Raw genomic sequence first — 15,380 nt, 5'->3', positions numbered from 1 at the left:
GTATAAAGATGGGTTTAGCTCATGGGAGAAAGGGAAAAAATAAATAAAATAATTTTTATCCCCCAAAAATATGCAAAAAAAAAAGTTATAACATAATTATGAAAGAGAGCCTAGATATCCAAGAAAATAATCTCGTTGAAACTTTTTTGTCAGAGTAGATACCGTTTATTAATACCAACATCTACCATTCCATAGGTGGTTTAATTTTCATCATACTCAAAGCGATCAAAAGTGACCGTATTCTAAGCGGTGTTAATTTTTTTTCGTATTGATTTTTTTCATCTATTATTTTTGTGGATGTGTGTGTTTTAGCTCCTTAGTCTAGTTCGTCTCATGTTTTTCCTTCTTTCTTTTCAAACAGTTCGTGGTAACGAACTGTAGTAAGGAGCGACCCGGCTCAATAGTAACCAAAACTCTAAAAAATGGAATTTTGATACCAATAGCTACATCAAAAGAATCGCATTTTAATGCTGGTTTTAAATATATAAGTTTCATCAAGTTTAGTCTTACCCATCAAAAGTTACGAGCCTGAGAAAATTTGCGTTATTTTAGAAAATAGGGGGAAACGCCCCCTAAAAGTCATAGAATCTTAACGAAAATCACACCATCAGATTCAGCGTATCAGAGAACCCTATTGTAGAATTTTCGTGCTCCTATCTACAAAAATGTGGAATTTTGCATTTTTTGCCAGAAGGCAGATCACGGATGCGTGTTTTTTTTTTTTTTTTTTTTTTTTTTTTTTTTTTTTTTTTTTTTTTTTTTCTTCCCAGGGGTGATCGTATCGACCCAGTTGTCCTAGAATGTTGCAAGAGGGCTCATTCTAACGGAAATGAAAATTTCTAGTGCCCTTTTTAAGTGACCAAAAAATCGGAGGGCACCTAGGCCCCCTCCCACGCTAATTATTTTCCCAAGGTCAACGGATCAAAATTCTGAGATAGCCATTTTATTCAGCGTAGTCGAAAAACCTTATAACTATGTCTTTGGGGACGACTTACTCCCCCACAGTCCCCGTGGGAGGGGCAACAAGTTACAAACTTTGACCTGTGCTTACATATAGTAATGGTTATTGGGAAGTATACAGGCGTTTTCAGGAGGATTTTTTTGGTTTGGGGGAGGGGTTGAGAAGAGGGGGATATGCTGGGGGAACTTTCCTTCGATAATTTGTAATGGGAGAAGAAAATTTCCATGAAGGGAGAGCAGGATTTACTAGCATTATTAAAAAAAAAAACAATTAAAAAATAAAAGTGAAAAAGCTTTTTCAGCTGGAAGTAAGGAACAGCAATAAAACTTAAAACAAACAGAAATTATTACCCATATGATGGGCTCACCTCCTTCTAATACCTCGCTCTTTACGCTAAAGTATTTTCGGTAATTTCAACTACTTATTCTACGGCTTTTGTGATTCAGGGGGTCATTCTTAATGAATTGGGATAAAATTTAAGCTATAGTGTAAAGAGCGACGTACTGACGATGGGGCGAATCCCCTCATATATGTAATAAAAACATGAGAATACAAAAGTTCTTTACGTAAGCTAATTTATAAGTTACGTAAATCTTTTACCAATAAAAAGATTCGTAAAAAATTAAAAGTTCTAGTTGCCTTTTTAATTAACCAAAAAATCGGGGGGCAACTAGGCTTCGTCCCCCGCTCTTTTTTTCTTAAAATCATTCGATCAAAATTATGAGAAAGCCATTGAGCCAAAAAAAAAATATGCAAATTTCGTTTTGATTATTCCTCTGCGGAGAGCCAAAATCAAAACATGCATTGATTCAAAAACGTTCAGAAATTAAATAAAAAAAACAAGTTTTTTCAACTGAAAGTAAGGAGTGACATCAAAACTTAAAACGCACAGAAATTACTTCGTATATGAAAGAGGCTGCTTCCTCATCAACGCCCCGCTCTTTACGCTAAAGTTTTTTACTGTTTTAGAAAGAAGAATTGAGAGAAAGAGTCAAACTTTAGCGTAAAGAGCGAGGCGTTGATGAGGAAGCAGCCTCTTTCATATACGAAGTAATTTCTGTGCGTTTTAAGTTTTGATGTCACTCCTTACTTTCAGTTGAAAAAACTTGTTTTTTTTATTTAATCTTTCACAAGGGCTTCCGAACGTGAAGCTGAAATGTTTGGATGTTTGTATGTCTTCATTCAAAGTTTTGCTGTTACTTATATAGTTTCGTTTGTTTATAAATAGAAAGGTAGTTTTGTCTAAGAAATTATTTAATACAATTTTTGGTCTATTTAAATTTTGATTTTTCTTCTAGAGTTGAGCATGGAGCGAGACAAGTTTATGAGTCCCAGCGAAGCTCGTGAGTTTGGTATTATTGATAAAATGTTGGAACATCCCCCGAAATATGACAAAAGTAAAGGTGAAAAAGAAATAGAGAAAGAATAGACCACTGGTTGAACAGGATTTTGTATTGTCGCTTTCGTGTTTTTTTCAACTTAGGAGATTTTTGATCATGTGAAAACTTTTTGGAAATAAAAGTATAATTTTTAAAAATAATTGAAATTTTGAATTCTTAGCGCATGTGTGTATGTGCTGTGAAACCCAGAATGATTCTTTTCTTTTTTTCAATGGTAGAAGCCAAAGAGTATTGGTAACTTATAAAAGTGGAAACTGGCGCTAGTGTTGGCAACAAAAATATCAGCGCCGTCTAGCGTTTGGCGACACTTGGCTTTTTCTCAAGCTTTGTAATTTTTTTTAGTCACGAACTGAGATCAGGCTTTTATTACTAAACTAATTTTACCAACTACACAAATTAAATAAAGTATTCTTATTATTACACTAAAAAAAAGCGTCACCGAACGTTAGATGGTGTTCAGCTTTTTTGTTGACACTAGTACCAGTTCTCTATATTATACCCATACTCTTTGGTAAAAGTGATAAATGAAATTAAATAGCCGAAAAAACGAATATTTGTTTTGGTCTAGTTCTTATCCTGAATCGATTTGTGAAGTCAGTTGTCTATATCACTTGAAATAGTTAAGTTCAGAAAGTAGCAAATGAAGCGTTTCTAAGTAAAATATCGTAGAATTTTGACATCCCATTTCTTTTCCAATATTCTTGCAAGGGTGGGCAGTTGCCCTCCAATAATGTGGAGAAAAAAGTTATTATATATCCCATGCCCCTTGACTATCCGGATATGGACAGTGTTTCTTCTGCTTTCTCGCAGTACACTTTTTTTTTTATAGCACTGAGGACGCGTTGGCAGAAGTTCTTACCAAAATATATGCTTTTGTCTTTTTGCTTCTTTTCGTTCATTGGCTGAAGTTACCCTCGTTTTCTTGGTTATTTTTTTTATTATTTTTTCTCGTTTTTTTTTCGTCAAATGCCACATAGATAACCTCGAAGACCACACTGCCTTTCCATGACGAAAGTATAACAGTTCAAAATAGGGATGAAACCTTTTAATCGACAATGAACGGATATAAAAATTTGTAACTGGATATTTCGAACACATATAAAGTGTTCATCATCAGCAGTAAAACTATTTTGAACTGTTATACTTTCGTCAAATGCCACATATAGCCACTGTGGTCTTAGAAGGTATTTACGGTGGGAGTGAGAATATTTTTGACAAAAATTGAAGAGTGAGAAACAATTCTACCATAAATGACGTACCAATGCAGAAAAAAAAACAGCATTAATAACTATAAAAAATCGAAAAAAGACATATCACGCGGTCAAACCGCCTGATCCTATTATTATTCAATCTTAAAAACTGTCAACTTTTTCATCATTAATTTTTTATATTGTCTCTCGTTAAAAGGGTTTATAGTATTACGTTCAAAAACACTTTTACTCATAACAATATGGTACACAAAACAACAAAATCACAAAAATATTCTTTGTCACATTTCTATTGTGCTTTTTGTGTATATAAAAATATTGCACTATCACAAGCACTAAACAAAGTTTATATCAGAATCAAAGCTAAACTCCTTTTTGACATATTTTATGCGCCTTGAGCTAATGATTATCACATAAAAAAAAGCTTATGAAAAAAATATAGTTCTTTAATTTCTAGTTCAGAAACGCCACGTGGGGAGGGACATGCCCCCCCTCCTTAAAGCCAGAAAACTCATATAGTACACGTAACAACTGGGACAGTTTCCTTAAATAGCTCATAAGTTATGTTTAACTGACTCCACCTCCTCCTTCCTCCGTGAAAATACCTGGTTCTTGGCCTCGCATAGAAAAGCAAAATGGGATCTTTGCACTAATTCATTGATCAACGCAAGAGCTTATGATGCCAAGAACTACTGGAGGCAAAACAAATACAATTTTACATATTCTTTTTTGTTGATAAATCTAATGTTTCTGTATTGGCTTTATTTCTATCATTTTTTGAATTGGTTTCTGGCACTGGAAAAACATCAATCGGCAAGGGGATTGGGACTGGAACGGGAATAACCACTGGAAAGGGCATTAGAACTGTTGAAAAGGATAATAGCGCTTTAAAAAAATCATTATCTTGCAGAGACTCGGTTGGGACAGTCTGCACTGCTTGATGAGAATAGCTTGTCTGTGAAAATTCACTCCCACTGGGAGTCGAAGGATTTCTTGGTTTTTCAACCCGCTCAATTGTAAGACCAAGGGGCAGTGACTCTTGAAGCACAGGAGATAACCCCTTATCATATTTTACTGGGGGTGAATGTCCTTGTCTGGTATGATTGACATTCGCAGACTCTTCATCAAAATCTGGATTTATAGCAGGTCTTATATAAGTAGGTGTTGCCCAAGGCAATTGATGATTATGGACAGACTGTTGCATTAATGCGCTAATGTTTGGCATAAAGCCAGGAACTATGGGATAGAGAGGTGGAATTGAAGACTTATCTAGCCTCTTTGTTTCTTTCCTGTGCTTTCTTGACGTTTTTCCTGGTGTCTTTTTTAAATCTTGACGTAATTTAAGTGGCATTTCTGCTCGTTTCAATAGCATTTTGGTCATTTTACATGTTGGTTCATTTTCTTGGACTTTTACTCGCTTCGGTATCGGAGTCTCTTCCACTTCTTCGTCGGACTCAAATATTTCTTCTTTGATTATAACATTTTCTTCTTCACCTTCATCATCATCTTTCGTGTCAGGTGAAGGATCTTTACAATTCCGCATCCATAATTCGGGTGTTATCAAATCAATATCGGCTCTTGGTAATTTTTTTACTTCTTTGGCTGATAAATGGTTACTTTTTGCTTTACTTTCTGATCCATTCATGCATTGTAATAGTTGAAGATGGGCTTGAGTTTCTTTGCAGAAAACTGACATCTTGTATGAATTCAGGCATTTGTCACTAAAAGAAAACGAAAAAAAAAATAAGGTATGAAATAAAGATTAGCTTCAAGAAAGGGAAAACTAATTTAAGCTTTTCTTCAAAATTTAATTTTGAATATATACTTCAAATAAAAATAGCACCTTAAAAAAGAAGCAAGGAGTTAAAAGTAAATGTTAAAAATGCGAATACTATTTAACTTTCGGGAAGATTCAGTAAAAAAGATTTAGAGAAGAAAACGATTAAAGACAAGAAGAAGGAGAAGGACTTATTAAAGAAGAAGCAGATTAAGAGGCAGAGAAAAATTTGTTAAATTTTTTCCAAAAAAAAATGTCTGAGTATAGTCTTAGGTACTCGTTTGACGGACCACATATCAAACAATAAGCTATACAAAAAATGTGGTTCGATTCCAGTTTTTATATACTGAAAGAAAATTTAAGATGGCTAAGACATGTTTTACTACTGAGGGCTGACAGATTGTCTAAGATTGTGCTTTTTGACCATCTGGAGCCAAACGACCGAGGCAGGTGCCGTGGCTGGCAGGGAGGGGCAAACGCGGCTGGGGGGTCACCCACTTTGTCAAATTTTTCACTTTGATTCGGCTCTTTTTAATCGGGAGGGGGGGGTAATGTAATTAGTTTTTCCCCAGGCACCGGCAACCATAGGAACAGTTTTGCTAAGTACATTCTAATAGTGACTTAGTATAATTAGTCACTGAATTAATTACTTAGATCTGATAAGAATTAATTATTTAGTAAAAGATCTGAAGCCGAACAACCTATCCATGAAAAAAAAGAGAAAAATAGATTCCTAGCAAAGTAACTGAACTTAAGCCTGAGAAAAGGATGAGACAAGAAAAAAACATGGTGAACAAATCGCCTACACCAAGCAAGGGGGCTTCAGCGTAGACAAGAATCAAAAAGGAGGGAAAGAGTAAGAAAAAAAACAAAAAAAAAAAAAACAGGAAGATAAGCTAAAACTGTTTATTTTCTAGACGCTTAGTGATTTCATGTTTTTGTTAGAAAATAAAAATTCAAACAAGTTTGATGATGATAGGGCAAATAATTACTCAAAATATCGCTTGATGCCCGATAATTGATGTTCATAGCTGTGTGTGAGCTGGGACACTTCCTTTCAGTTATGTCCAACAATCAGGTTGAAAAAAATTGAACAAAGAGGATAAGAACAAGAAACATAAAATGCATTTCTCTAAATCTAGGGAGGGCAATTTTGTGGTTTTAGGATTTTCTCGATGAAAATACCAAAAAAGGATGTTTTCAATGGAAACACAACGAAAATATGTTTTTCTAATTGTACGATGGGAGGGGGGGGGCTAAACCTATTTGGGAAATTTCCACTGGCCTTACCCCTCCGCCCTTCCACTGCGATTGATGCGCCTTTCAATGCACTAGTTCAACTTTTGACTTTATTAAGACCTCAGCAAAAGAATCTAAAAAAAAATTAATTGATGAAAAAAAGAAAAAATATATATATGCAATATAATATATATGCAACATAATATGCAGGCAGATGAAAACCAAACAAAAGCGCAAGAAACCGAAACAGTTGACGAGAAGGAAAAAAACAAAGGGACATGCTAAAATCTAGTAAAAAATTTACAAAATAAATTTAAAGATCATCGAAATAATAGAAAAAAAAACCCAGATACACCCGGATGTACAGTAGTTTCTCTGACCAAATATAGGTAGTAAAATAAAAAGTACAATTCCGTTGTCTCATATAAATACCATAAAACAATAAATATAGAATTTGAAACCGTATATTTAGTTTGCTTTATTTTTTTATCTACTATTTTCAATTTTCGTTAATCCATTCTTTTTTTGCCTTCAGCTTCTCTTCTTATTTTTAGCCTTTATGTCCAACTTTTTATGCATCTTTTTGTTCCTGTTATAGATTTTTGTTGTTCTTGTCTTCTCTATTGACACCTTGCAAAATAAGCCCATTATTTCTCTATGCTGTTCCATTTCCTTGGACCCGTTTGTTTGCTCGATTTTTTGTTTTTATTATTATTTTGATTTTTGTTTTATAAGTATTTATTAGTTCATCATTATTATTTGTTTAAAATAATATACATTTGTTTATAATGTTGATTTGTCTACAATAATAATTTGTTTTTATTATTATTTTTTGTTTTTACTACTGTTATTATTATTATTATTGTTATGGTTAAAAAATAAACATGTTTTTTTTTGTACCAATCCATGTTTTTAAGAGTTTCTCTTGATGTGCTCTTATTAAAGTTAAGAGTCAAGCACATGCTTTGATTAGAAGAATTAAGAGAAGTTGTTTAAGCTCATCTTTACCTATGGATTACCAGGCATTAATTGGAAAAAATTGACTGGTCCTCGTCAAAAGGCATGTTTGAATTTAAGTTATCTGCTAAAAAATACTAAAAAATGAAATCATTAAACGTTCAGATGCTTCAAAAACTACTTTGATTATTAGAGCAATTGTAATTTTGATTCTCCACAGAGGTAATCTTAAGGGCGGGAGCTCTGCTCAGGGTTCCAAATGGAGGGGGGGAGCAGGGTCCATACGTTTGAAAAAAGCCATTTTATGATATTTCCATTTAAAAAGAAAACTAAATCCCCCCCTAGATTACGGAAAACTTCTGTTGTTTGCATCTTCATTTTAAAAAATTGAATAAATATTTGCCCCCTCCTTCTGCATTTTCATTATTTATTAACCCCGCCTTAGCTGCCTGATAATTAATTTTTAGCAGATGGCCTGATTATTATGCTGAGTAGCCCGATATTTTACTCGACAATCTTATATTTCACTCATAACAGGAATTGGAAATTTCGGGAAACATCTTTCCCGAATAGGGAGGAGTGAATCCCCATTATGCCAAAAATGTGAGATGGAAACTTTGGAAACAAGGAGGCATCTGAAGAATTTCCAGCTAGGATTAGACACCAGCTTGAGAAATTACATAATGTTATTTTTAAGCTGGAGGACATAGTAAGGGAAGGAGAAGTCCGACACCTGGCAAGATATATGGTAATTTATGAACCATAAATAGAGCTTAGTTTTCGGAGTATAGGGCAATGGGCCTTGAAAGTCTGAGTTTCGACTCACTGATAGGGGGTCAACCCCTCCTAATAATAATAACAACAATATTAGCAAGAGTCGAATGATACAATATACAACTATCATAATTATCCTTGCTGGATGAGGGAAATATTACTAAAATCTTCTTTCTTATCTTGTTCTGAAAAAAAAAAAATCATTTTTTTTTACCAATGGTGGTCCTGCGACCACCCTATGTGGATCGCAAGAGAAGGTTATGATCATGGAGTGGGGTGGAGTTATCAATCATACATGTTTCCGTGATCACCCCGTGACTTATGGTTACCCAGGGTCATGTGTTACCCAATACCAAATGGCGATAAGACCCTTGGCACCATGAGTACCGTGACCAATCATGTGTCGATGAAGTATCAAAATTCATTACTGGAGTATCAACGGGATTTAAAAGTTAAAAGACTTTAAATTTGCAACCTACGGTGTGTTTTACAAAATTTACACCCCGAGCGTCATATTTGTATCTTAATCGTCCACAGAAAAATGGTTTTGCCTACCTACAAAACTGTAGTGCGTGCTCCCCATCTAGTTGGTCAGTATAATTAACGGTGTTTCGGACATGCTTACACCAATCGCATATTTTGCCCTTCTTAAAAGTTGCTCGTCGCCATTGTGAAAAGCAAAGTTCACAGCAAAACGTGTGTTTGTCATTAGTTGACGGATTCTTCTGTGAATAAGCTTTGGGTCCCAGTTTAAAACACCAGAAGCATGTCCCTTCTCCAGATTGCTCACCATCTACAAAAAAATTCTGGCTTAGAAATTGATAGGTAGGTAATTGCAGTTATAGAAACATTTAACTATAAACCCTTAAATTAAAACAAAAATGGCGAATCTTTATTTGTAGACTAATCCCTGCCGAAGTCCCTTCACTTCGATTCCTTACGTGGTCAGTTATTTGGTTTCAGGCGGGGTCAGTGGCGTTAGTCTGTAAGCTCAGCCAGAGTCGACCAAGTTCTGAATGGATACCTGGAGTAATCTAGAGAAGGTGATCAGGAAGGATTTGCAAAAGCACGGGATGGCTGCCCCCCGCATATCCCATTGCACTTCCTGGATGAAGGGCCACAAAACTGAGATCAGTACCGTCGGTTTGGAACTTGAGGGTCTAGTGCCGTCATACATACTTAGTTACTTACTAATCCCTACGGATGATCTCCCCTATACAAAAACTTCTCTCTTAGATCATGGGCAGACAGCTCTTTTCATTGCGATATGTAGACAAGAAACATATATTTGAGATTTATTAGCAGTTTAGAATTTCGCTTTTTCTCTTTGATTTTTGAAGAGACTTGACTCTTGAAAATAACTTGATCTTGGGTCTTACACACACAGAAAAGAAATCAAATGGTTAAAGACTGGCACAATTGCTACTACCACAGCTTAGATACCAATACAGTTATAAAAACTCGATTTATTTTTGGGACACAGTGCGCGGTAGCGATGCTAGCGGCTGGAGATAGAAAACTGGCAGTCTGTACCAAAAGCTTCTCATGGGCAAAATAGGAGTTTTTATAACTGTATATTGGTATCTACGCTGTGGTTCCCGCCTATGGTGTTGTAGTACGATCTACGCGTCGGAGCGTGGGCTTGGAGGAGGCGCCAAGTTCAGAGCTCTGTAACAAAAGCTTCTCCTGGGCAAAATAGGAGTTTTCATAACTGTATATTGGTATCTAAGCTGTGGCTACTACTGTTAAAAAGTTATCGCAGCAACAAGTCACTTGATATTGAGACATTCACGAGCAGTCTTTCTTCATCTCATCTTGCTTAAACCCTGCTTTGACCAAGCACGGATCAAAGTTCATGACACTTGGATGAGGTTATTGGAAAGTGGGTAGGGAGGTCCAAATTTGTCAACGTAACTTACTACTATTGGACTAATAACACTATGTTTTATGTTTTTGGCAAATTTATCCATAATATAAAACAAATTTGGGGGAAATGATGTTAAAACAATTCATAACGTATTTTTTTTAGTTTAGGGGGGCACACCTCGGCTCTTTGCTATAATACGATATTTTCTGCTACTTAAAAAGAGCACTAAGGCTTTGAGCTTCCATTTGAATGGACTGTCTTCCACTAATTGACTAAAAAATATAAGAACTCAATCTCAAACAAAATCAGATATAAAAAAATATCAGTAAAAATAAGGTTCTTTATTTGCCCGTGCCACTGTTAAGGTTAAATCTTAAATGAAAAACCAAAATTTAAATATTATCAATAGTAGCCCTACACCATTTCAGCAAGAAGCCAAAATGTTCCTGGTAAATTGTAACAGTTTCTGGTATATCCTTTGTATTTCTGATAACCAGGTGAGCGTCAAGAATAAGTTGGAAAAAAAAAATGCAAAATATAAAAAAATTTATAGTGAAAATATAAGCCAATTTTAAGGAAGTTAAATTACTTTGTAATAAGCTTAACAATTAAGCACAAGCCTGGAAAGGGACCGAAAACAAGCTAACAAAAAGCCCACGTGTAGCCTATTTACGTATAAACTTAAAAAAATATAAAAATCAATGAAGGGGTGTAACCAAGGCCGTATCCAGGGGTAGCTCACCAGGTTTGAGACCCTTTTTTCGACTTGTAAAACGTAACAAACTTTTTGGTATCCCCCTCGAACAAAAATCCTCGATAAACCCTTGGGATTAACCCCCTCCTCCCTAAATGACACTCGACTTTTTTTCCGTCAAATGAACGGTGTCAATTTGTAATGAATTCCTCTCTATGTCTCTTATCCACTGATGCAATTTCTTATTCTGGAATAGATAACCTATACATAAGAAAGTAAAACTGAAAAGAAAGAAAGTAAAACTGAAGGACTAAAGATAGAATTAAGAGAGCATACCGGCTAAGCTATTCATGTTTTCTTCTGGCGTAGCGGCACGTGGGAGACACCCCGTTCTTTCAGCATACTCTTTCATCCTCACACCAAGGGCTTTCATCTCTGATTCTAAATTATCCGAATCCGAGTCAGATTGATGAAACTAAAAGATTTGAAATTAATTTAAATATCTTGCATTCGTAATGACTAAACCGATATATGATACGCTTGATGTTACTTGGATTCGATATTTGTATGCTAAAGCGTATACTATGGAAACTCATTGTTTAATTTTGAACTTCCTGCTGCGTAATTGGATAGGAGATGGCCGGAAAGGTGTTTATTTGCATAAGTTCATTTTAATGTATGACATTTGATAGCATTTACTAAAGTAATGGGTGAGATGTTCATTAGGGTCGAAGACAGGTCATTATTTTTGCCCAGTGTGTGGAGAAGGAGAGAATGCTTTAATTCTTTTTGGGGGGTTAAATGGATTGAGGGAAGATAATTTTTCTGGAGTAGTCTGAAAGGGAAAAACGGATTGATCTTACACTAAGGGATATAAATTTTGGGGAATAAGAAGACTGGTTGGTATGGGTTTGGCCATGGAGCTTCTTCTGTAATTCATATATTCAGTTTGGATTCAAATGTATATATATATATATATATATATATATATATATATATATATATATATATATATATATATATATATATATATATATATATATATATATATATATATATACATACATATAATGAATCTTTTTTCTGGAAACCTTCCAAAATCACGAATGGAAGCTAATCATTAATGCTAGTTTAAAGAAAATGATTATGACATTCGATGCGTGGTCAATCTTCAAATAGCTTGCTTTTTCAGTTGGTATCCGCCGTGATTTCCACTGCTGGCCTTACGAGACAGCTTCGATCTCTATTGGATGTCTGCGTCTGGTACTTTTAGCCGTTGTAGGGCATGCTGCGGACAAATTGTTCATATTTTACTATATAATACACCCTGTTATACAAGTTCCCTTCAGTCGATTGGTTTAATTCGCTATCCTATTTCTTTTTTGGTTTATAAGATGATTAGATGTTTGTATTGTTCAAGCAGTTCGTGGTAACGAACTGGAAGTAAGGAGTGATACAGCTCAATAGTAACCGAAACTGTAAAAACCGGAATTTGATATCCATAAACACATCAAAAGAATCGGCTTATTATAATAAGATATTATATAATAATAATAAGATTATAATATTATTACTATAATAATAATTATAATAATATTGTGTTTATTTGATTATAATAATAATTATTATAATAAGATTCATTAAGCTTAATGTTACCCATAAAAGGCTACAAGGCTGAGAAAGTATGCCTGAATTTCGAAAAAGGGTGAAAACACCCCATAAAAGTGAAAGAATTTCGAATCACATCATCATTTTCAGCGTATTAGAGAACCCTACTGTGGAGGTTTCAACCTCCTATCTGCAAAAAAAAAATATGGGATTTTGCATTTATTGTCAGAAGAAAGATCACGGATTCGTGTTTATTTGTTTTTTTTTTCTTTCCTCAGGGGTGTTTTTATCGAACCAATGGTCCTAGAACAACGAGCGAGTGCTTATTTGAACGGAATTAAAAGTTCTAGTGCCCTTCTTAAGTGATCAATAAGATTAGAAGACAACCACCCCCACTCACACACACCCATTTTTCCCAAAAATCATCTGATCAAAGTTTTGAGATAGCCATATTGTTCAGCATAATTAAAAAGTTCTAAAACTATTAATTAGAGATAACGTACCCCCCTCTAGGGATATGTTTTTAAGTTAAAAAATTTGCCCATTATTTACGCGTAGTATTTGTTATTGGGAACTATACAGATATTTTTTGGGAGGGAGAATTTTGAGCTTGGGGTGGGTATCCATGGGGATGCTTTTCCGTGGGAAGGGGAATTTCTGAGGGGTGAACTAAAAAGGGGAAATTTTACATTGGGGGGATCAAAATTTCTATATGAAATTTATTTTTATTTATGTTACTTTCTCTTTGCCTACTCAATTTTGCGCGTGGAGATGTTCCGGGGTAATGGTCTGGGGGAAATTTTCAGCGTGTTTGGATTTTCGGGACATAATTTCCATTGAGAGGGATTTCTGCAGTGGTCAGAAAAATGATTAGAACTTAGCCTTTTTCAAATGAAAGTATGCTAAGCAGAATTTTTCATGATGCATCTTCTGCAGTAAATGTTACGGGCGGCGGGGGGGGGGGAATATTCAGCGAGGATGGAATTGACTGGAGTGAATTTTACGGGAAGGGGCTGCATTTTACGTGTAAGGAACTTACTACGGAGGAGTTTTGCGTGAGGGGAGAAAACTTTTCATGGGCAAGGTCTTGAGGAGGGGGCATCCCCTTCATATACTGGCTAATTTCTATTCTTTTTGGGTTTTAGTGTTGATCCTTACTGTCAAAAAAAAACTTCCTTTTTTGATTTTTTTAAGGCCATTTTATTTCTTTTCTCAAATGTAGAGTTAGTTTGAATGTCGAGCTGCCATATCGAACTCTTTGTTCTTTCTTGTCGTTACGGTTTGACAACAAACTCCGTTATAATTAATACGGGAAACAGAGCATGTAACAGTGGGACCAATTAAGGAGACGGGGATTTAGAAATTTAGAAACTTATCTTTTCGTCTGCTGTACGTAAAGGTAAAGGATACGGCATTAGACTTTACAGTCCCTACTGGCGGTGCTGATCTCCGTTTCTTGGCCCTTCAGCCAGGAAGTGCAATGGGGGGTCGGAGGCCAAACATCCTGTGCTCTCGCACACCCTTCCTGTTTACCTTCCCCAGATTTCTCCAGGTACCCATTTAGAGCTGGGTCGACTCTGGCTAAGCTTACAGATTCACGCCACTGACCCCCGTCCCAAACTAAACAATTGGGTACACTGAGATGCGAACCCGCATCCTCTCAGACAAAGGATCCTGAATCCAGCGCGCCAATCCACTCGGCCTGTTTTATATATCGTGTTTTGGTTTGATATTATTCTGTTTTTTGTATTTTTTTAAACTCTTTTTTTTTGTTAAAAGGCTGTGTAGATGGCGTAAATAATTAATAGGTTAAACACTAAGCTAAAATGATTTAGTTGAAATAAAATAAGAAATATTGAAAGAAAATCATGGACCTCCTCTTGAAAATAAGGAGGCGAGTAATGCCAACATCCTTTATAAATAATTTTATTATTTTTAATGTTTTATTTAAATTTATTTTTATTGTTATTTGTTCAAATCTTTATTGATGTTATATAAGTATTTACTAAATACAACCACCACAACTGTTCGCTTTCATAATTTTGAAATAAACTGAATAACTGATTTTGTTATTTTTACTTTTAATTTTGAAATAACTGAAATAAACTTGTCTGCGACACCCAAATGTCTCATTTAAGTCTTATAGCAAACCGTAAAGATGGAATCAGATTGACAGAATTAAAATATGTCGAATTTAAAAATTCCTGAACTTACTGATAACAAATCTGAGGGTAGTGTGCTAAATAGAAGTCCCAAAACAAAAAATCTTCAAGACATATTTTACAAACAGTATTTACTTTCCACCAATTATAGTATTTAAGAAATTATAGATCCAGCTACTTCCACCCTGAATTCAGTTTTATTTTAAGTTCTAATGGTACTTTTTTCCAAATATGATTTCTTACACTAAATATAAGGGGAGTTGCTACCCCTTGTTCTCCAACTATCAAAAATTCACTAGACAGCAACTCTTTCCAGGTATACGTATAGTCAGCAGCCCTGAGATAAATTACAAAGATAGATAAGCAACAGATAAAAGTAAAATATTTATCAGGAATATATGGTTAAAAAAATATACCTAACCATAATTGAAAATAACACGCTTGTGGATAGTAACAGATAACTAGTAAACAGTCCTTCTCTGCACTGTCCTTTTAATTTATTAATTCCCTTCTACAATTCTATTCATTCTCTTCATTCCCTTCTGTTAATTCCGTTCATTCTCCTTTTTTTATTCGTTTTATTCTTAGCCAGATTATGGATGTGATGACAAAAAAGGTTTTTTCGTCAATCTAAGCCGTTTCTCATTTTGGATTTTTCTTAGAAATTTGCTGGGAAATTGGAACAGGTTGTACAAGCTCAGTATAAATGTTAAACTAAGAAATATTCAATTGA

The 15,380-nt window shown here is 34.9% G+C and overlaps 2 protein-coding genes across 2 annotated transcripts in view; one reads left to right on the top strand and one right to left on the bottom strand.

The window, feature by feature from the left end:
* The window catches only part of LOC136039247 (ATP-dependent Clp protease proteolytic subunit-like), a 44,089-nt gene extending 41,588 nt beyond the window's left edge, over positions 1–2,501 (top strand). The window contains exon 6 of the mRNA XM_065722802.1: positions 2,260–2,501. Coding sequence (XP_065578874.1) covers positions 2,260–2,390 — 131 coding nt within the window. The 3' untranslated portion in view covers positions 2,391–2,501. The remainder of the gene's footprint in view (positions 1–2,259) is intronic.
* Positions 2,502–2,904: 403 nt separating this feature from the next.
* The window catches only part of LOC136039246 (sine oculis-binding protein homolog), a 33,830-nt gene continuing 21,354 nt past the window's right edge, over positions 2,905–15,380 (bottom strand). The window contains exons 2-4 of the mRNA XM_065722800.1: positions 11,214–11,352; positions 8,872–9,109; positions 2,905–5,290 (exon numbers count right to left, since the gene is read on the bottom strand). Of these exons, the coding sequence (XP_065578872.1) occupies positions 4,285–5,290; positions 8,872–9,109; positions 11,214–11,352 (1,383 nt within the window). The 3' untranslated portion in view covers positions 2,905–4,284. The remainder of the gene's footprint in view (positions 5,291–8,871; positions 9,110–11,213; positions 11,353–15,380) is intronic.

The sequence above is a fragment of the Artemia franciscana genome, chromosome 19 (genome assembly GCF_032884065.1).
Source record: "Artemia franciscana chromosome 19, ASM3288406v1, whole genome shotgun sequence".
Classification (NCBI taxonomy): Eukaryota; Metazoa; Arthropoda; class Branchiopoda; order Anostraca; family Artemiidae; genus Artemia; species Artemia franciscana.
The sequence above is the reverse complement of the archived record's forward strand: the minus strand, read 5'-3'. Positions and strand labels throughout refer to the sequence as shown.